This window comes from Pantherophis guttatus, chromosome 2 (genome assembly GCF_059756535.1).
Source record: "Pantherophis guttatus breed Tessera chromosome 2, ASM5975653v1, whole genome shotgun sequence".
Taxonomy (NCBI): domain Eukaryota; kingdom Metazoa; phylum Chordata; class Lepidosauria; order Squamata; family Colubridae; genus Pantherophis; species Pantherophis guttatus.
The window spans coordinates 50992872-51015639 of NC_142064.1; the positions used below are offsets into that span (position 1 = coordinate 50992872).

A 22768-nucleotide genomic window follows, 5' to 3' on the forward strand; every position below is an offset into this window, starting at 1 on the left:
ATTTCCAACTTCCCCACTGAGTTTCCTTGTGCAGGTAGCATCGGAAATCTTCCTCCCTCGCATTCCTGACAACTTTCCCATTGAGTTTGCTTGTGGGCAGCTTGCAAGAAAGTCAGTGGGGAAACCAGCACTGTAGCAAGTCCAACACCATCAGGGGTATAAATGGCTGCTACTGAGTAGGTGAAGAAGGGAGGATGCATGGAGGTGCAGGTCAGAAACGGTACATGGGTACATGTGAGAGGTGCTGTTGGAAGGGATGGGTGTGTGGGTTTGCACCAGAGATGCCACATGGGTTGTAGAGGATATGTGGATGGGCAGCATAATTCGGGCAGAGTATCTGGGATGCACAGAAGATGCTATGCAGGCTATGTGTATGACATACGTTAATAACAGTGCATGGGGTCCAGGGGTGCTATTCAGCAGGTTCTGGAGAACCGGTAGCGGAAATTTTGAGTAGTTCAGAGAACCAGCAAATACCACCTCTGGCTGGCCCAGAGTGGGGTGGGAATGGAGATTTTCCAATATCCTTCCCCCAGGAGTGGGGAGGGAATGGGGATTTTGCAGTATCCTTCCCCTGCCATGCCCAACAAGCCATGCTCACAGAACTGGTAGTAAAAAAATTTGATTTCCACCACTGATGGAATCACAGGTATGCACAAGGGGTGCTGTGCAGATCAAGTAGGATGCGCAGTGTGGCAATGCGGGTTAATAAGAATGGAAGGATGCAGGGAATGGAATGCAGTCAGAGATGGCATGCAGTAGGGGATTGCTTGGGTTTGTGAAAGATGCCTGGAAATGTTTGGGAGTTTTGCTATGCAGATTGGGAATAAGGCATAGGAGGTGGTGCCGGTTAGGAAGGTGTGTGGGAATGCCTAAAGTGCCAAATAGGTCAGGGAAAGTGTGCATGAAGTAATGCAGATCTGGGAGATGAGGTGCATGGGGGTGAGCAAAGTGCTGGGTGGGTCAAGGCAGGCATCTAAGGTGTAAGTTGGGTCAGAGAAAGCATGTGGGGGGCAACATGGGAGGCATTGTGGGAGCATGTAGATGGGAAGGATGCATGGGGATTCTTTTCTGTTTCTTCCTCTTTCTCTTCCTCTCCCTTTCCAGCAGGCAAGTGGCTGGTACTGATTCAGGAAGGGAGTGCAAGAGTGGCTGGTAAACTGCCACAGAACATTAAAAATGAAGATTGTGTGACTAAGCTGCAGCCTAGCAGCAGCCTGCAGTACTGAAGCCACAATGTCCCCAAATTTCATTCCCTTGGAAATCATTACTTCTGTATCTAGGTTCAAAAGGTATCTTGGTTCAAAAATTGTTGCCTAATAGTTCACCATATTACCCATTTAAAGATGATATCAAGAGTTTTAGTAGCATATAGATCTGATATTTGAGTTTATAGCAATAACATTTTCAAACATTGTATTCTTCTGGTAGACTGTAAACTCAAAACTAGATTGACATGGTCATGACATGGTGGGGAAGAATAGAAAGAAAATTCCAGGATGGACATAGGTTTAATACTCTTCCATAACATTAGACCTGCATATAGAACAATGTAGTAGTCAGTACATGAGAAAATAAAAATGCTGTTTCTCCAGAAAGCTTCCATGTTTAGCTGGATAGTAGGATCTCTCTTTTTTTATTGAAGCACAGATATCCAGTGATGAAATTCAGAACTTGCCTGTAGATACAATTAAATATATACTAAAATATAAGAGGCTGAGTTCAAATAGGATTTTGCCTTTTTTTTTTTTTGCTTTAATTTATATGCCGCCCTTCTCCGGAGACTCAGGGCGGCTTACAATGCGTTAAGCAATAGCCCTCATACTTTTGTATATTTATACAAAGTCAGTTTATTGCTCCCACAGTCTGGGTCCTCATTTTACCTACCTTTGAAAGGATGGAAGATTGAGTCAACCTTGAGCCTGGTGAGATTTGAACTTGCAGTAATTGCAAGCAGATGTTAATAACAGTGTTTTAGTCCTTATGGTTAAATCAAGGGCTTCTTCCTCAGAATGACAAAAAACCCTACCAAGATGCCAAATTTTGATTTGGTTTAGGATGCTTTGTGAAGGCAGCCACTGTGATTTATTACTTAGCAGAAGCGTGTTTCATTACTAAACAACTTGTTTAAGACAACGCTGGAAGTATGCCAGACATCATCATCTGATCCACAAAAACTTATGTAAAAATAAAGTTATCCATCTCCATCATGCCAGAAAAAGGATGCGTTGTTGTTCTATTTATTTAACATGCTCAGAAGGCGATCTCTTTCGGGAGATTTAACCATATTTTAAAAATCACCCTAATCACACAACACCCTGGAATCGTATTTTAATTTAGCCCGCTCGCAGTATCAGTGTCTGTCCACTAGGCCAAAATGTGGCAGCGACCTATAAAACAGCCACGCTCAGTAAATCGAATCGGGCTTGACTCGCAATATCGTCGCATTTTGAGACAGAGGAAAGCGACCTCCCCTCATCAGCGCCAGTTTATAAAAGCGGCTTCTTCTCTTTCTACCTTCCCTTTCCCGCCTGGAAGGCTGTGACGTCACCCTCGCAGCCGAAGGCTCCACCCCTTGAGCTGCTCCTTTCGGTTTCCCGACCGAGTTTTGGGCTGTCTCGGGCCTGCTGCGGCCCTACCCAGCTCCCTCTGCCGGCGCCGAGCATCCCGAGCTGAGCTTGAGCTCCAGGACGGCCCTAGGAGATGTCCCGGCCAAATAGCGTCTCGCCTCGGCCCTCGGGGACCGGCCCTCGGCCCTCGGGGAGCGGGTCCACAAGCGGAGGCCCCTCCACCGCCTCCACCGCCTCCTCTTCGTCGTCCTGCTCCGGCGGTGGTCGCACTAAGGGACTGAAGGACATTCGTATTGACGAAGAAGTGAAAATCGCTGTGAATATCTCTCTGGAACGGTTTCGCTATGGGGACCAACGAGGTAAAGGCTGGTTCCCTACTCCCGAGGCGACCCACAGTTGATTTGGGGGGGGGGGGGAGTCGTCCCTTCTTTGAAACAGGGCAACCCCCCCCCAACAAGCTAATCCACTGTTAAAGGTTTGCAAATTAAGTGCTCCTTCTTGTTGGTTCTTCCTCTGGATTGACCTGCAAGCGCTCTCTCAGTGTATCGGACAAACACAATGAGAGTTGTGATTCAACACAACTGGAGGGTATTCCTTATGGAATAATCAATTCCTGGTAAACAACTGCCTGTATTGTTTCTCTTACCCTTGGGGTCAAAAGTGATATATGTCTTATGTAAAGGAGGCCAACCTTATCTCCCCCTTCATTAGTTACTCTGGCTAGGAAAGTACAAATGCTGGTTGCTGGTTTGTAGTTGTTGCTGCAGAAATAATGTAGCAGCATCAATACCGCCTTTATTAAGGACCATATTCAATCTTTTTTTAATCTGTTAGATATCTAGGATCTTTCATTCTTTTGCAATTCAAAGGCAGTTTTCCCCAAACCCATTGAATACAGATTCTTTAATGGGGGAGTTGCCCATACTGATAATTTTAAACATTCAGAAATAAAAGGTTTTTCTACGGTTTTATATCAGGTATACTAAGGGAAGATTAAATATGAGTTGAATCATTTGGCTCTAATATTTGTGTGTGTGTGTATGTGTGTATACAGCAAGACCAAGCTGCAGATGAGGCATGTTTCCAATTGTGCTGTCCCAAATACCTTGGAAAGGTAACAAGCAAGCATGGATTCATAATGAATCCAGCAAGTTTAACAGACCCTGGGCACCAAGCATTTCTTGGTTGAAGAAATTATTCAAGTTAAAGAATATACTTATATACTTTATATACTTCTTTGGTATAATATTTATCATATATTCATTTGTCCATTTATTTAAATGCCATGTAAAATAAAAGATATTTTCACATTTAGCAATCAATAATTTTCTCCCCAGTGTATTACTAATCAAATTTGTTAATTGGCACATAATATAACTGTGTTCTGTTGTGAAATAAGCTCCATAGAATTCAGTGGAATCTTCCCAGATGAGACTCTTTTCTCATCTTTGAGAAATATTTGTTCCTGCTTATGAATGAAAATAATCCAATGACTGAATATTCCTGTTGTAACTTTCCCCTGCAGAAATGGATTTTCCTTCATCATTGACCAGCACTGAGAGAGCTTTTATTCATCGGCTAAGTCAGTCTCTTGGTTTGATTTCTAAAAGCAAAGGGTAAGCTGGTATCTTATAAAATAAGCAGCTTCCATGTATTGTAAATCAACATGGATAGTTCAGAATTAATGTTTCTGATACAACTGTAGTTTTAAGCTTTTGAAGTATTTTAATGATATTGAGTTCTTCATGAGTTTGGTGTGCTTCTGTTTTAAATAGTGCTACATATAGTTACTGTATTGCTGTCAAGTGCTTGTTCATAATTCCATGTTTAGGTAGAATTGATAGCCAGATAACATTGGCTATAAATTTTTCCTGTGTTGCTGCAATAAATACATTCATTTAGATTTTATATTTTTTATCTTAAAAATATTTAGAAAATGACTATTCTTACGTTTAGAAGGGTACATAAATTCTGTTAGAAGTAAAATGCATTGAAATGGACTGGACTTTCTTCTAAATAAATATTGTTAAGAATTAACTCTAGGTTTTCTGATCATTGACTATGTAAAATTTTTTACTGTATTTTATTCTGAGAATATCAGATGCTAAAACTATATATGATTGTTTGAATAATCACAATGAAGTTTCTTTAGTTACAAATAATTGTGATACTTAATCATGATGTCAGTAGATGGCAGCATCTGACTGAGTTTGGAACATAACTAGGATCACCCTGGTTAGTGTTGAAATGGAAGATCACCAAGCACTGAAGACTAACTGGGAAGTTAAGAATATCCAGGAAGTCAGCAGTAGAAAACCTTATATCAAGAAGATTGCATGAATGTATCAATCAATCACCAAGATTCAACTTCATTTAAAAGATACTTTACTTTTACTCTTATATGATTGTCATTAATAAAATCTTAGATGCTCCTAAAAAGTTATTAATGCTTTTAAAAGTATGTGTTTAGATAGCCATTTCAGTTTACAGTATAAAAAGCCTTGTCCTAGAAACAAACTCAATTCTACATGTTTTAAATCCTATTTATTGAAATGTATACTGAGCATTTAAAATACAGTAGGGATTTGCTATACTCAACTGTGTGTTTGATTGCATTTCAGAGTAGCTGAATGCTATGCATTGATAATTCAGAAATAACACTTACAGAGAACAAATTAAACAGAAACCTAGCATATTTTAATATTCTTTGAGATAATTATTTAATGTCCAGATTAAAGTGAATGTTAAGGATCATTCTGGTGATAAATATAACAATGCATCCATATTACAGGAAAGGAGCGAACAGATATCTAACTGTGAAGAAAAAAGATGGATCCGAATTAGCACATACAGTGATGACTTGTAATTTGATTCCAAACACAAAGCATGCTATTAGAAGTTTAGTTCAGAGATTTCCTGTTACCAATAAAGAACGTACAGAACTTCAACCAAAAACAGAGAGGGGAAATGTATTTGCTGTTGAAGCTGGTAGGTTGAATATCCTGTGAAAAACTACAGTAAATTACGGGAGGAAAATATGTTGCGAAAGACATGCTTAAAAAATGTTACCATTACAGTCTGAGATTTTTATAAAATGTGATGATTGCTATCCTACGGAGTGTGAGTTCAATTCTGTGCTGATGGTGCTGATTCACCATTTCCCCAATACTGCTTTGTTGTTGTGTTTTGAAGACTTTTCTAATTCTTCCCTAAAAAAGAAAAGAGAATTTTAGTGGAATGCTTCCCATTCTCTTTAATGAGTTCCAAGCAGAACTCAGGATACATACCCATATTTTCAGTAGCAAGTAACAATAAGAGTCACAGGAATAACTTCATTAAGAATGGAGATAGCTGGGTGGCTCAGTGGCTAAGAGACTGAGCTTGTCGATCAGAAAGGTCTGCAGTTTGGCAGTTCAAATCCCTAGTATAGGTCTCCTGCGTGAGCAGGGGATTGGACTAGATGACCTCCAAGGTCCCTTCCAACTCTGTTACTGTTAATGAACAGTAGGTTGAATTTGACATTGTTCAAGTGGGATTTCAGTACAGATTCCACATTAAATTTTACTTTTGAGGAGCCTGGGCCATATCAGATGAGATTCTGAAGAAGTCTGAGGAGATACACAGTGGACCAGCCTGCTCTTTGATTCCTCAGAAACATTTTTGATTTTTCCTACTATTGTAGTTCAAAGATCATGTTAAACTATTTTTGTACCCAAAAAATGAATTTACGTTCTACTTCCGCCTTATGGTAGGCCTGAGTTTAGCTGTTTTAATCTCATAATCTATACAATATTTTTAAAAAGGTTAAAATCTCCCCTCTGTTCTATTAAGTCTTAAATAGGCAAACTTTTAGCAGACCAGGTAGTTTGGTGGCCACATAGAAGTGATGAGAGTAGTCCTAAATCTTTCACCTGGGAGCTGTAAGTCAGGTAGTATTAGTTCTGGATGTCACTAAGCTATTTACTACTTTGATTTGCCTGGTTTTCTGAATGAAAATGTAAATAAAGAATAGCTGTTCTGTATACATTGTGAACAAATGGAATGTGGGTCTATTGTCCGGCTGAGCAATTCCTGTTTATTCACAGTTATGTTCCACCGGAATTTTATTTATCAAGGATACTATTACAGTACAAACTAAGTAATAGTTTGGTACTGTCTTGCTGCGTGATATTCAATTTCTAAAACAAAATTGTTTATTTATTGCATGTTAGAATAGATAGATTTTCTGCTTATCATATTCCTTATTTTTTTCTCCTAGAGAATAGAGAAATGAGCAAAACAAGTGGGCGTCTTAACAGTGGCATCCCTCAGATCCCAGTGAAACGGGGAGAATCAGAATTTGATTCGTTTCGGCAGTCTCTACCAGTTTATGAAAAGCAAGATGAAATTGTTAGAATTATTAAAGAAAATAAAGTAATTTTGATTGTGGGGGAAACTGGATCTGGGAAAACTACTCAGGTATGCTATATCTATATCTAAGAAAAATAAAAAATATGAAACAGTTGTCGTAATAGATAAGTAAATAGTTTTAATATTTTAAAATCATCCAGTTTCAGATAGTAATATGTGATGTGGGATTTGTATGTCTAGTTAACTGATTTTTTTTCTATCAATAACACCTATCTTTATGTTCAGATACCTCAATTTCTACTTGATGACTGTTATAAAAATGGCATACCGTGTCGCATATTTTGCACTCAACCAAGACGGTTAGCGGCGATTGCTGTGGCTGAAAGAGTTGCTGCTGAAAGAAGAGAGAAGATTGGTCAGACTATTGGTTATCAGATCCGATTAGAAAGCAGGTCTCACCAAATGTCTTTTGTATTCTTGGATTTCAGTATTTTAGAAGTTTTGCAGATTACAGATTGTACAAGTAACAAAGTTTAGAGATAATCTCACCCCTTGCTTGACATATTATATTTTTTCTTTTTGATTCTATACCTCTGATTCCCTCTTCTTTTGGTATAGGAAGACTGGTATGCAGGTAGTCCTCAATTTACGACCATAAATGAACCCAGAATTTCTGTCATATATCATGACAGTCATAAATCAAGGCATCTGCATTCCAAATTTTATGAGCTTTTTTACGACAGTCATTACACGAAACCATTGTCCACAATGGGTGTTTTTTGCTGGAAACCAGAAGTAAATGGCATGGAAAACTGCAAATGACCATAAATGTGGTCTGGTTGCCAAGCACCCAAAATGCAATGACATGACCATGGTGGGGAGGCCAGAACTTTGAATCTGAATTGTTGTCAGGTGGGAAAGATCAGAATAGTATGACGTTCTAATTAAATTGATTTTATTACTAGTTATCCCTATGTATAGGAATCTACTAAATTAATGGTTAGCACTATCTTGGTGTTAGGTAAGTATCAATAGAATTCCAGAGAGTTTGAACTTAGTCCATTTGTGGCAATGTAGGGACTCTAGGCCGATTCCTTTTTTGACTCTGTCCCAAGATTCTGTCACTTCTACAGACATCAGTACATTTTTGAGGTGGTTCATTGTAACTTTGAGCAGTCACTAAATGACCACGAATGAAGGCAGATATACGTGTCCCAGGATAATGTTGCAGGATCCAATCCGGGTCAGTCACTGGGACCAGAGGTTTTGTCTTCCGAGCTTTCAGACTAGTGCTGGAGTCCATCTTTGTACTGAAGGTGGTATCCAGCACAAGTCCAAAAGCTCGAAAGACAAAACCTCTGGTCCTGGTGACCAACCCATTTTGGAGCCTGCAACTAAATGATCAGTTATAAGTCAAGGACTACCTGTAATAGGCTTGTTTGACTATTAATGCTGTGTTGCATTATAGTGATAAATACTAATAGATATATACGGTTTCCAAATTAACATCTATTGCATCATCTCCCAAGTCTATTTTTTGATAATTCTTTCCAGAATTAGTCAGCAGTACATAACAAAGTGATATAGTATTTATGGGATGCTTTCCACAGAATGTTTTGCCTCATAGATTTTTTAAAAAAACTATCCCAGTGATTCATTGGTTTACATTTCCAAAGTTTTAAAAATGTAGTCCAAAATTTGTTTTAATGCTGGTAGTGATTTTCCTTTCCCTCCTTACTGTCCAGTACTCTACTCTTTTTGTGATTCCTCACACTAGTATTCTTGATTATGTTAATCAAGCTTGGAAATTGTGAAACTAAGTGTAGTTAAGTTAAAAATATTTCTTACATGTTTCTATGTGTAATGCTGACATTGATTTGTTGAGAAACAGTCTGTATCCCTCATTGAATGAACATGAACTGTTTTATATTTTAAGCACCACCTTCTAGCCTAAGATTTTGTGTAAGTAAAATTTAGAAAAAAACATTTCCACCTGCTAGTATGTGCCATGTTACAGATAAATTTCGATAGACGAACTACATGTAACATACCCTTTCTCTATGGTTTTTGCTTAGACAGAGTTTTCTATAATGCAATCTTTTCTTTGTGTTAAATCTACACTTTAAAACAAGTCATTTGGTCTTTCAGAATAATATTGCTCCATTGCAGTACAGCTTTGCAGTATAGCTTGTTCAAAATTTAGTGTTGAAGTGATAACATTGTGATTAGAAGCCTTTATTTCTAGCAACTTCATCTCTATGTAATTGTGCTTAAATGTTTTTATTTATTCATTAAACAATTTTTATAGCTACCCAACTCACACATTGGTGCTTTGGAGAGACTTACAAAATCTAAAAAATAACTTTATATTAACAGGGTTTCTCCAAAAACGCTCTTAACATTTTGCACGAATGGTGTATTACTTCGTACACTAATGGCGGGGGATAGCGCATTGTCTACTGTAACTCATGTTATTGTGGTAAGTTTGGCCAATGTTTTTCAGAAATGGTATCCTTGTTCATGTGCAAGCTTTTTAATACAAAATTTTATTTATTTTAAAATAAAATAAAAATAATTTTTAAATAAAAAATTAAAGTAAAAATATGAACGTATAAACACATTTTTTATTAGCATATTAGTGGTATTATTTATTTAATCAATTTCTAAGGATGCCTTTTCCCCTGTAACTCTTGTATTGCATTATTGATCATATATTACTTTGAGGCACTTGCTCCTGGACTCCAATAGAGGAATAGGTTTTGATTCATTTTTTAAACTTCTATAGATGAATTGAATAGAATTTTATTATTATACTTTTTATAACTTTAGTAGGTTTTATAACTTTTGAACAACTATACCTACATACTAGATATTTCTACCAGTGTTTGTAAGCTTGAATTGTGAAATAATATATTGATAAATTTACAATTTAATTAAAATTATTTTAAATTATTTTGAAATTCTGATCATTTTGACTTTAAAGTGGTTTGATAAAAACATTTATCTTCCAATGTGAACATACTTGGTACCTATGGGTACCGAATTATGAAAGCATATAATTTCTTCAGCAATTTCTATATATAATCAGAATGTGAGATTTAAGGAGCAGTTCTCAAATGAACCATGTAGAATTTGGGATTCTGATTGGTTTTTTTAAAACTGCCTTTTATTTGACAGCTTGAATACTCTGAAGCAAAATACTACATAAAATCCTAACATTGAAAGCAGGATGAATTATATGTTGATTTTGGGGACTATTAATATTAGATGGGACAATGGCTAGGTAATTCTGAGAGTTTAAGCCCATATATTAAGAGCGTGCACAAGGTAGGGAAAATTAATGTCGACCAATAGAAATGAAAACCAGTATTTGTAGACCAATGCAGTAAAACATAACAAAACATAACTTCAGTGTAGTTACCTTGGTCATTATGATACATATTAATAAAGACAAAAAAAAAGCATGACCATCATTTCTATTATCATCTTTTCCATGTCAGGGGTTTCAAAATCTTATGGCCAACGGTTTCATTGGAATTTTAAGAACTATGGCTGCCATAGGGAAAACATGGATGATAATCATAGTGATTATACTATCTGTTCAATCGTGTTTGATTCTCAATGATTCTATGGACCAGCGCGCTCCATATTTTTTTATCCTGTGCAGTTTCTTTCAGTTATTTTATTCTTTGGCTGATGTTGGCTTTTATAGTGTCTAGCCATTGTGTTTTAAACAGTCTTTTTCCTTTTACTGCTGACCATTCTAAGCATCGTTGTCTTTTCCAGTGAGTTTCATCATATGATATGACTGGAATAAGTAAGGTGGAATTTTGTGATTTTGTCTTTCAGCCATATGGTAAGGTTTATATGACCTACTACATGCTTGTTTGTCACCTTTTCTGTCCAAGGAGCCTTATTAAATTTATATCTAAATAATGAGATATGTATAATTGAGATGTTTGCAAGAAGTGAACAACTTCAGTTAACATGACAACAAGAAACAAATTATAATGTGATGTAACAAAATGCTCAGGTTTTATTATAAAAATCATGGGTTGTTTATGTTGCAGGATGAAGTCCATGAAAGAGATCGATTCAGTGATTTTTTGTTAACAAAATTAAGAGATATGTTACAAAAACATTCGACATTGAAACTCATACTTTCTAGTGCTGCTCTTGATGTGAATCTCTTCCTCAGATATTTTGGAGGCTGTCCAGTGATATATAGTAAGTTCAAGTATTTTTTTAAAATCCCAGTATTAAATACAGTTCAAGAAAATATGTATTACTCTGAGAGAGAGAGAGTGCGGGGGTAGTGAGGGTTTTTTTTTTTTTTTAATTTGATTTATATGCCGCCCTTCTCCGGAAACTCAGGGCGGCTTACAAAGCGTTAAGCAATAGCCTTCATACTTTTGTATATTTATACAAAGTCAGCTTATTGCCCCCATAATCTGGGTCCTCATTTTACCTACCTTAGAAAGGATGGTTAAGTTCTTTGTTTGGTTAAGTTTTCATCTAAGTTCTTTCTTAAGAACTGAAGTGTGGCCAGTGTTTGCTCAAATATTGGCCATACTTCAGTTCCTGAGAAAGAACTTAGATGAAGAATTACCAAAGAAAGAAAGAAGGCAGAATTACAGCAGAATTGAGGGAGGAAGCAATTTGCCATAAAGAAAAAAAAAGCCAAATTCCAACACTGACACAGAGGAACAAAACTAAACATTCTGCAGACATTCTGGAATTTATCAACAGCTTTCAGGTCATCAGAATATAAATAGCCAAACAGGAGAATAACACCACTTAACAGGATATAAAAGATTGTGTCTCTCTGTTTGAATAGCAGGAGACTCATAACTGCTATTGTCTGCTGGCCAGACTTACTGGCTTATTAAGAATTAGTTTTCATTTTCCAAGAATATGCACTAGGGCAGGGGTGTTAAACTCAAGGCTGGATGCGGCTGGCCCACGGGATGCTTAGATCTGGTCTGCGGGATCGCCCTGGTAACTACAAAGGACTGGCCCACGGTGCCTCTGTCAGCAAAAACGGGCTCCCAATCTCTGTTTTCAGCATAGGACCCTCCCAAGCTCCGTTTTTGCTGGCAGAGGGTTGTAGATGGGGAGCCTGTTTTTGCTGACACAGCATTCGGGCCACTATAGGAACCCATTACACAAGTAATGTCAAGCTGGCCACGCCTACCTTGGCCACACCTACCCCAGTCTCCTGAGGTCAAAGTCAAACACAACCCTGATGTAGCCCTCAATGAAATCGAGTTTGACACCTCTGCACTAGGAGTGTGCTGAAATAACTGCCAAGACTCCTCATGTCTACTAATTTCTTGTTCATAAATATATGTGACAAATGTTATTACCTAGAATAATTGCAATGACCTCAGCTCAGAATTTTAAATTTTTGGAAGGAAAAATACAAAGAGTTTGTAGTTCTGTAGCTGGTATCATTCCAGTCTATGAAAGAAGATTGGGTAGAGAAAAAATATTGCAAGTGAAGTGGCTGGCTATGGAAAATATGCCAACAGAAGATTTATTAATGATTGATTGATTGATTGATTGTACTATGATTTGCATTATTTGTGCTGGCATAAGTGGATTCTTTGACTGGACCCAGAGTCCCAGAAATCACGTCCAGATTTATGCAATTAAACTAATATGCAGCTAAGCAGATATATGTAATTAACCTGGAGCCTATTAAAATTAAGTGAAGATCAATAGAAGGATACTTAAATAAAGCATGTTACCATTACCTATATATTAATGCTTAACTCACTGAGAATGAGCAAAGCATATTGTGACACAATATGGATTTCAAACGGAACCAAACGAATTGGATAAAATATTAAAAAGTATGGATGAGAAAATGATAACTAAAATTTACAGATACTTAATAAAGTACAAATTAGAGGAGGAATCGGTGAAAGAAAATATGATAACCTGGGCAAGAAATATAGGGCATAGCATAGAACTGGATAAATGGGATAAGTTATGGACAGAAAACTACAAACTGACACTATGGATACCATATAAAGAAAATCTTTACAAGATGTTTTACAGATGGCACCTCCCACCAGCACGTTTGGCTAAAATGTTCCCAAATATGTCTCCAATGTGTTGGAAATGCAAGTCACAAAAGGGGTCATATTACCACATCTGGTGGTCCTGCAGAAGAGTGCAACATTATTGGCAGGAAATCAGGAAAATGATTGAAGAAATAACCAGGTCGAAATGAAACCGGAGTTTTTTTTTATTTGGAATGACCACACCACAATATAATATAATATAATATAATATAATATAATATAATATAATATAATATAATATAATATAATATAATATAATATAATATAATATAATATAATATAATAAATAATAAATACAATATAATAAAGAGATGAAATATCTTATTATTCACATCTTAACAGCGGCACGTATAACATACGCTCAAAACTGGAAATCCGAATTATTACCAACAGAAGAAAAAATAATTTCGAAAATAACAATGTGCAGAAATGGACAGATTTACAAAAGAATTGCAAGAGAAGGATGATACCGATTACTATTTAGTCTGGCAAAGGTGGTACACCTGGTTAGAGGGAAAGATAGGACCAACAAATATTACAGTTTGTCAATCTAACCAAGAAACATAGACAAATATGTAAGAAGCAAAATAGAATGTGGATGTAGATAAAAACTTAGAAGGATTTCTAGAAAGCTATAAGATGTAGTTGATATTTTTATAAAAAGGAAATCTTGGATATGTATGAATGTCTAAATAGGCAAACATTTGAAATAGATATGTACAGAAAAGAATAGACGAAATAGAAAATAACCACCGATGCAACAGCTTTTAGTAGTCAGTCAGTGGACTGAGTTAGTGTTGGTCTGTTTTTTCTTTCGTATTGTTTCAATGTATCTATGTTTGTATGTATTTTTTGTTTTGTGTTTACTTTAATAAAAAAATTAAAAAAAAGTGAGCAAAGCAAAGAGTACAGAAAGGCATACTAACAAGTGTGGCAATAGGGACTATTTACTAAAGTTCATCTCTCTGGACTAATAGCTAACTAATCAAATCAGTATAATAAGCATGACCCTTTAACTTAAAGCAGATAATATTTTCATTGAAATCTGCTTCACTTGGTCATTTTATTGTGCTTCATGGACATGCAAAAAAGCTGGAAGATTTTGGGCTTAAATCCATACACCAAAGATTTTAAAGATTAATATACAAATAAAAACCAGGACTTTTTCTTTTGATACTGTTGGACCAACAGTTGGAAAAAACTAATGGAATTTTGTTTTTATACAGGTAATCCTCGACTTACAAGCACAACTGAGCCCAAACTTTATGTTGCTAATTGAGACATTTGTTAAGTGACATTTTTTACAACCTTTCTTGGTACAGTTAAGTGAATCACTGTAGTTAAATTAGTAACGCTGTTGTTAAGTGAATCGGGCCTCCCAGATTCTTGTGCGAAGGTCTCAAAAGGTAATTATATGTCCCCAGGACACTGCAACCATTATAAATGAGTCAGTTGCCAAGGGTCTGATTTTTAATCACATGACTATGGGGGTGGTGCAATGTTGTAAATATGAAAAATGGTTGGAAGTCACTTTTTTCAGTGCTGTTAAACTTTGAACGGTCACTAAATGAACTGTTGTAAGTCGAGGATTACCTGTATATGATAACCGCAGCAAGATTATTGTATGTATAAAGATGGAAAGATTTGGCAATATCTACAATGGAAAAATGGTTGGAGAAGATGATAGAACTTGCTGAGATGGCCAAATTAACCTATTTGATTAGAGATATATATTTGTTTAGGAGCTGTGGTGGCGCAGTAGTTAGAATGCAGTACTGCAGGCTACTTCTGCTGACTGCCGGCTGCCAGCAATTTGGCAGTTTGAGTCTCACCAGCTCAAGGTTGACTCAGCCTTCCATCCTTCCGAGGTTGGTAAAATGAGGACCCCGATTGTTGGGGGCAATATGCTGACAATAAATCGCTTAGGGAGGGATGTAAAGCACTGTGAAGTGGTATATAAGTCTTAAGTGCTATTGCTGTTGCTATTATTACTGCCTGGAAATCCCTAGTGGACTTTTTACATAAAATAGGAAAAATAGACTTATTGATTTATGATTCTGACGATTAGATAGAATAGATTATAGATAGGAGAAAGTCTTTCTGAAATCTATCTAAAAGAAGAAGGGAGGTAGATCTACAATTGTACTTAAAAACTGCTGTAAAGAAGATCAGAAGCCAAATTTTTATGTCTTGTCTTTCCTATTTTTCTATTAGTTTTCTTTTTGCACTTTGCCTTTTATTTCTTCCTTTTTCTTTTTTCGTTCTTTTTCTTTTATATTAATTTTTACTCTTGTTTTTAAAACTTTCAATTAAACTATATTTAAAATAGGTACTTAGGTGTTGTCTAAAAACACATGTGTTTATTACAATTCCTAATTGATTGTTCAATTATTTATAATAATGTTTGCATTTCCAGTTCCAGGAAGACCCTTTGAAGTAAAAGAAATGTTTTTAGAAGACATATTAAGAAGTACAGGCTATACAAATAAAGAGATGATCAAATATAAAAAAGAACAACAGCGAGGTGGGTATTTAGTTTTGTAGTTGTTGGAAATTTAATGTTTTGATTGGTATAAAAATTGCAAAATGGAAATGGAAGATGCTATAAAATACAATGGAAAAATCCTAACATAGCAAAAGCTATGCATCTAATCTTGACTTTTTTCTTTATGTAAAACATAAATATGGTATCTAGAAGAAAAACAGCAGACAACTTTGACTGAATGGTATTCTGCGCAAGATAATAGCAAGCCTGAATTGCAACGACAGAGGGCAGTCCCAAATGTAGCTGAAGAATATGAACTGCTAGATGATGGGGGTGACACTGTCTTCAGTCAATTGGTATGTACTACTCTAAGATCTTCGATATTTTATGTTAGATTTTATATTGGATAGGAATGGTTATGGTTGTAAGCTCAGGCTGTGGCAGTGAACATCAAATCTTGGTTGATATATTTTTTTCACAGATATCTTCATATGCTTGTCCATATTTTCATCAAAAAAAATTAGAAGACAGTGAAAGTCCAAACTCTGCTACAACTTCCACATTGTATTCTTTTGTGCTTTTCAAATTTTTGCATAAATCTTCATGCTTTTATCATTCTGTCTCTTAACTGAATTCATGCTTTATTTACTTTGTATCATGTAAAATTGAATTTGATATATATATGGAAGCAGCTTATATTGGCTATGTCAAGAATATGCATGACTTTCTCCCAATTTTACAATAATAACAACAATACAGTAATTTTGGCTGGTGAGGTCCAGAAGAAGAGCCTTTTCAGCTATGGCTCCCATCCTCTGGAACATTGTGTTCGCTCAGATGAGAGCTACACTCACCTTTTGGCCTTCCAAAAGTTCTTCGGCCCCACTGGGCGCGTGGCATTTTGGAGCTGGCTAATGGATTAGACAACATTGCACCTCTCTGTGCACATTTTGCTGCTTCCCTCTCTCCTGGTCAATTTTATTTTAACTGAAATTTAGATTTTAAATGTAAGATCCCTATTTATGGTTTTAATGTTTTATATTGCATTTTAGTTGAATGATTGTAAACCGCCTGGAGATGCCCCTGGCGAGATGGGCGGCATATAAATTTAATAATACACTCTTTTTTTTTGCCAGTTTTAGGAAGTTTTTGCCAGTTTAAAAAGTTTTTCAAGTGACAAAGTGAGTTTTCATTTGCAGGCTGAAAAAGATGTTAATTGTCTTGAACCTTGGTTAATTAAAGAAATGGATGCTTGTCTTTCTGATATTTGGCTACATAAGGACATTGATGCTTTTGCACAAGTGTTCCATCTTATTTTAACTGAAAATGTCAGTGGTAAGTACACAATAATTAACTTTTTTTACTGAATGACATGCTGAGATACGGTATCATAGATAGCCATGGCATTTGACAGAATAATAACCCAGCTCTGGTTTCTTAGAAATCTGAATAATAATTTTGAAATGGTTGATGGTTCCTGAATAAATCAGCTATGTGACTGATGAATCATCACCATTTTTTCCAATGTCTGAATTTTCTCAAATAATGAAACTTGATCTTGAACAAGCTGTCTTGTAAATGTGCATAGAATTGTATGTAACAGTCAAAATAATTAATATTTGGACAATTCAATTTTTAATGCTTTGTAACAATAGCAGAATATTTTGACAATCTTGGAAGAATAGTTAAAAGTTTGAGCAGTTCATAAATAATATTTCTAAGACATATTTCTCATCTTTTCTCCCTCCCTCCCCAGTTGATTACAGGCATAGTGAAACAAGTGCAACAACATTAATGGTAGCTTCTGGAAGAGGTTTTTTGAATCAAGTAGAACAGCTGATTGGTATGGGAGCAAATGTCCATATCAAATCATCCAATGGCTGGTAAAAATACAATTTTTTCATTGTTTTTCTCTAGGGAATGTATGTGGATATAAGACTGGAAGGGGAAGGGCAAGAAAGCTTAATTCTAGTTTTTGATGAATATTTCAGTTTCTGATCATGCTTTAGTATGTAGTATCCAACAATGAAAAAAATAACTCAGAAGTAAACTTGCCACAGAATTTAGCTCAATTTGGAAAACATTCCTGGATTATAATTGTATATATGGATTTGAAATTTGAGTTTTTTGTTAATCTAAAAAGTCTTAATACTACAGTTGTAAAGGATCTGTTAAACCAGAATAAATCTTCAGTAGATGGATTTGCTGATTACTTCTGTTGGTTTTTTGTATATTGTTTGGATTTTAACAAAAGAGTTTATATGCTGTACTCTATTATTTAAAACTGGTTATTGAATATTGAAAATTCTTTACCTAATTCTCTGATGGTTGTAATTTTTTTTCTTTTTGTCTTTTTCTTTATCTTTTTAAAATGTTTAATAAAATACAGTTTCAAATGTATTGGATCAAGGAAGGATATTTTTCTCATATTTTGATACTATGATTCTGATACTCTGATTTAATTTAAAATGCATAGTATCAGTTATTTTGAAGTTGAAAGCATGAGTGCATTGGAACACAGCAAGAAGGAGAAAAGGATAATGGTTCTAACTTATTGAAACATAATATACTAGAACTAACTTAACTTTTAAGCAATTGATAGTCTTAAATATCCTCACCTTCACTTTGAGAGCCTGAGTTTATTATTTGATTATATATTATCAAGTCAGTATTGATTTTAGTGAAACACACATTCTCTCTCTATATATATCTGTATGTATATATGAATGCATGTGTGTATATTTGTATTCTCCATGATAATTTGTATCCAACTTGGTCTTCAAATGGCGTATCCATTGCCATTGCAACTAAATCTACCCAGTTGCTCCTGGTCATCCTTTTCTTCTCTTTCCTTTCACCTTTTCCAGCATTAGAGCTAGATCTGAAGGAGGATAATTTGAGCCTGGTCATTTGTTTCTTGAATGAGAATTGAGTAGATTTGTTCAGTGATCTACTTGTTTGTTTTCTTGGCTATCCATAGTATTCTGAGGAGTTTTCTTCAACACCAGAGCTCAAAAGCATCAGTATACTTCCTAGCCTGCTTCTTCAAAGTCCAGCTTTATAGAGTGCCACAGGAAATACCATTACTTGCACTATTCTGATCTTGAGGATATAGTCACATCACTGCATACAGATATGTTTTCCAAAACTGTCATAGGTGCCCTACCAATGCTACTCTGCAGCGTATTTCTTAACTGCTTATTTTCTTTACCAATCACAAGTGATACACATTGCATACCCAAAACTGGGGATAACAAGCAAACTGGGCCCAGTTACTGTCCTTGCCCAATACACAGGAGAAAAGCCAGGTCTTGGTTCTATGAAAAGTTGATAGAATTCTTGGGGGGGGGGGTTTGTGAGGGAAGGCAGGCACAGTGATAGAGAACGTGCATCTTCCACATCCCATTAAATAGCAAAACTTGAGTGGGGGGATCTGGAACATCTCCACTCAGTGCAAACTTGTGAGATTGGTAAAAATAGCTGTAGATAGGTGGTTCTGCAAATAATTAAATAAAACATATGACACCTGACAAAAGTAATGATTTTTTTCATATACTATAGATTACTTGTATTAGTAGCAGTAGTTAAAAGTGTAACCTTAGAGGTACAAATATTATTAAGATACTCTTTTCCTATCATTAAAAGATTCATTAAATAATATCAGAGTAATAAAGCAAGTTTAAAGATCAGATTTGTTCAAATTCTTCAAAATTAGTACAAAGGAGCATGTAGAAAGCACATTTCTTGCAACTATTAAAGCAGTCACGTGTTTTTCTAGCCTTATGTAGCTGTTTTCTAAGCTGTTTGCTGCTGTCTGCATGGTTTACATGTCATTGTGAAGCATTTGTTTGAAAAGATTTTCATAGACCTATTGCAAATCCCATAATGAATTCAATTCAAACCTTTATTGTCAGATTACATGTGTGCTATGAGATTGGCTGAGCTCCCTTTGTGCACCCCCCAACACAATACAACTCACAGTGAAAGACCAAAAAAAAAAAAAAACCCCACTCCTATCCCAGTGAATCCTGCTAACAATCTGTAACTAAATGTAACTAAAGAGTATTGAGAATGTTCCATTGTTGTGCATAAACCAAACATTTTATTAAATACTTTTACAGGACAGCTTTGGATTGGGCTAAACACTTTGGGCAGACAGAAGTAATTGACCTGCTGGAATCTTATTGGTAATGTATTTTCTGTTACTGAAATGCATTAAAAAACCTTTTTCATGATTATGATGCTTTTGATACCTGATTAGTGGAGATCCTTTACGTAACATAAATCTGTCTAGGCCTTTGGAATATAGTTAGTCCTCAAATCACAAGTGAGCCACAAATTTCCATTGCTAAACAGGCAGTTGATAAGTGAGTGAAGTCCATTTTATGATCTTTTTTGCCATGGTTGTTAAACAAATTACTGCAGTTGTCAAGTGAATCATGCAGTCGTTAAACAAATTATCTTGCCCCATTGATTTTGCTTGTTAGCCATGTGGAAAGGTTACAAATGGTAATCAGGTGACCCAGGCACAGTGCAACTGTCATAAATGCCAGTTGCCAAGCATCCAAATTTTGATCATGTGATCATGGAGATGTTGCAATGGTCATAAGTGTGAAAACTGGTCATAAGTCACTTTTTCCAGTACTGTTGTAACTTCAAACAGTTACTAGCTGAATGTAAATCAAGGACTATCTATTTCTTGAAGCAGATTAAGAATTTTAAAGTAAAAAAAAATCATAAAATTGAAATAGGAAAAAGAGTTACTTAATGATACTCTGAAAGACTCTTAATGTTTAATAAAAGTATTTTAGGATTATCCCCAAGCTATTTTTATTGCATACATTGCACTTCGCAGTTTATTTTTTTCTTGTATATGTTCAAAGTCAATCTATCTCGAAAACAAGGCATTAATGATCCTGGCAAAATTAGCAAATGATTTGTTTCTGTAATGTAGCCTGTATTTGAAAGATATGAAATAGGATGAACTAGAACATTATTGAACAACAGTTGTAACACAATATGGGAAGAGGGTTAAAAGAAATGAGGTAATTTAATGCAATGTAAAACGTATTTTTTAGTGTTGAGTAGAAGTCATATTTTGTTTTATTTGCATTACAGCACTATATGAGTTCTATCAGAACATTCTGAATTAGTTGTTTTATTTTGTATTCTCATCTTTAAGCTATAGAAACCATTAGGAACTTGGAAGAGGCAAGATGGGCAGTATAATAAATAAAAGCTTAACTCCCTTTCATTTTCTTGCCATTAGAGTAATTTTTTTTAATTTATTTTTTATTTGATTTATATGCCGCCCTTCTCCGAAGACTCAGGGCGGCTTACAATGTGCTCAGCAATAGCCTTCATCCTTTTGTATATTTATACAAAGTCAGCTTATTGCCCCCACAAACTGGGTCCTCATTTCACCTACCTTAGAAAGGATGGAAGGCTGAGTCAACCTTGAGCCTTGGCGAGATTCGAACCCTGCAGTAATTGCAAGCAGCTGGTCTTAATAACCAGCTTAATAACAGGGTGCCTTAAACTCCTGTACTACCAAGGCTCTGTTGATAGATTGATAGTTCATACTGAAAGTGTTATCTGTGTTGCTTTCTATGGAGACTAGTTTTTCAATGTTTTCATTGAGTAAATTGAACAAACAAAGCATGTGAGTAAGATTATGGATTAATTGAAGTTATTCTGTTCAGGTAAATTCAGTGGATTATTAACCAAGATAGAATTACTATTGGCTATTTAGGATTTTGAGAATGAAAGGGAAAATAGACAAAAATTCCCGGATTAACTAAGTCTTTGTTGAATCAATGCTGTTGCATTCCTAGAAAGATTTCTTTGTCGTTTCCAAATATTTGTAAAATTGGGGGAAAAAAATCATTTTGGGATTTCTTTGTTTTTTAGGTTTAACACCTATTTCATAAGTATTACCTTACTTTATTTATCTCTGCTATATATTTTAGTGCCTCATTAGAGTCTGGTAATTTAGATGAAAGTTCTTTGGTCCACGCTAATGCTGGTGAACTGAATATAGAAGATCGAGAGCTCCTGAAAGCTTATCACTACAGTTTTGATGATGAAAAGGTAGATCTTGACCTGATAATGCACCTATTGTACAACATCTGCCATAGCTGTGATGCAGGTAATGTCCATTTAGCTATGCCCCATATTAATACATTATTTCATATCAAGGTTTGCTTAATTCATTCGTTTATTTATTTGTTTATTAATTAAAAGGTTTTTTGCTCAATCCTAGTCACTCAGGGTGAACAGAAATTAAAATAACTATAAAATAACTTAAAAACTCTGAAAGACCTGAGATAAGCTATGCTAAAGATCAGTGACTGAAGAATGGATTATTTGCATTACACTCCAGGATATACCCCAAGGCAGCATGTGTGTGTGTGTGTGTGTGGGTAGATACATACATAACCTAATCCAGCAGTGAGGTTTTTAGTATTTTTTTCAGTAGCATGTGATTAGATATTCTCACTTGTTTCTTGCAATTATGAGCAAGGCCAAATGCATATAAATGAAATTGAGGAAATTTGTTTCACATTCAGTTATGTAGGCAAGAAAGCAGAAACCTTGGCTTATTTTTATTTCTCTTGTAGCACATTCACATTCAGGAACAATTTGAACTAGCTGATAATAGAAAATCCTTTAGAAAGTGTTTGAATTCTCAAGCTAAAGACAACATATATAATATCTCAAAATTTCAAAGCTACTTTTATCAATTGTGAGAAACTTGAATGCAATAATTAGAATTGCTTAGGTTCATTTTTCTTTAGCATTTGAACTTTGTTATACAGGTGCAGTTTTAATTTTTCTTCCTGGATATGATGAGATAGTTGGATTGAGAGATCGCATACTCTTTGATGACAAAAGATTTGCGGATAATGCTCACAGGTAAAAGTTCATACATTTTTATTTTGAAGGGCTTTTTGATTTACTTTCAAGACTGCAATATTTTTGGTATTCCATTCTGATTTTTTGCTATCAGATTCCAGGTGTTTATGCTGCACTCAAATATGCAGACATCTGACCAAAAAAAGGTTCTTAAGACTTCTCCTCTAGGCATCCGCAAAATAGCAAGTATCAAATGACTTTAGTTCTTTAATGATTGTTCCCATTTTTACATTAATGTGTCATTACAAGGTGGTTGTTTTCATTTCTGCAGATACTTTCTACAAATATTGCAGAAACCAGTATCACAGTAAATGATGTTGTTTTTGTGATTGACTCAGGAAAAATGAAAGAGGTATGCT

The 22768-nt window shown here is 35.5% G+C and overlaps 1 protein-coding gene across 1 annotated transcript in view; it reads left to right on the forward strand.

Annotated features, from left to right (window-relative positions):
• Positions 1-2543: 2543 nt before the first annotated feature.
• The window catches only part of YTHDC2 (YTH N6-methyladenosine RNA binding protein C2), a 47916-nt gene continuing 27691 nt past the window's right edge, over positions 2544-22768 (forward strand). The window contains exons 1-16 of the mRNA XM_034432774.3: positions 2544-2929; positions 4096-4186; positions 5362-5558; positions 6829-7028; positions 7206-7372; positions 9297-9399; positions 10991-11147; positions 15426-15533; positions 15705-15850; positions 16694-16829; positions 17251-17377; positions 19616-19681; positions 21464-21642; positions 22313-22409; positions 22504-22591; positions 22681-22761. Coding sequence (XP_034288665.1) covers positions 2704-2929; positions 4096-4186; positions 5362-5558; positions 6829-7028; positions 7206-7372; positions 9297-9399; positions 10991-11147; positions 15426-15533; positions 15705-15850; positions 16694-16829; positions 17251-17377; positions 19616-19681; positions 21464-21642; positions 22313-22409; positions 22504-22591; positions 22681-22761 — 2169 coding nt within the window. The 5' untranslated portion in view covers positions 2544-2703. The remainder of the gene's footprint in view (positions 2930-4095; positions 4187-5361; positions 5559-6828; positions 7029-7205; positions 7373-9296; positions 9400-10990; positions 11148-15425; positions 15534-15704; positions 15851-16693; positions 16830-17250; positions 17378-19615; positions 19682-21463; positions 21643-22312; positions 22410-22503; positions 22592-22680; positions 22762-22768) is intronic.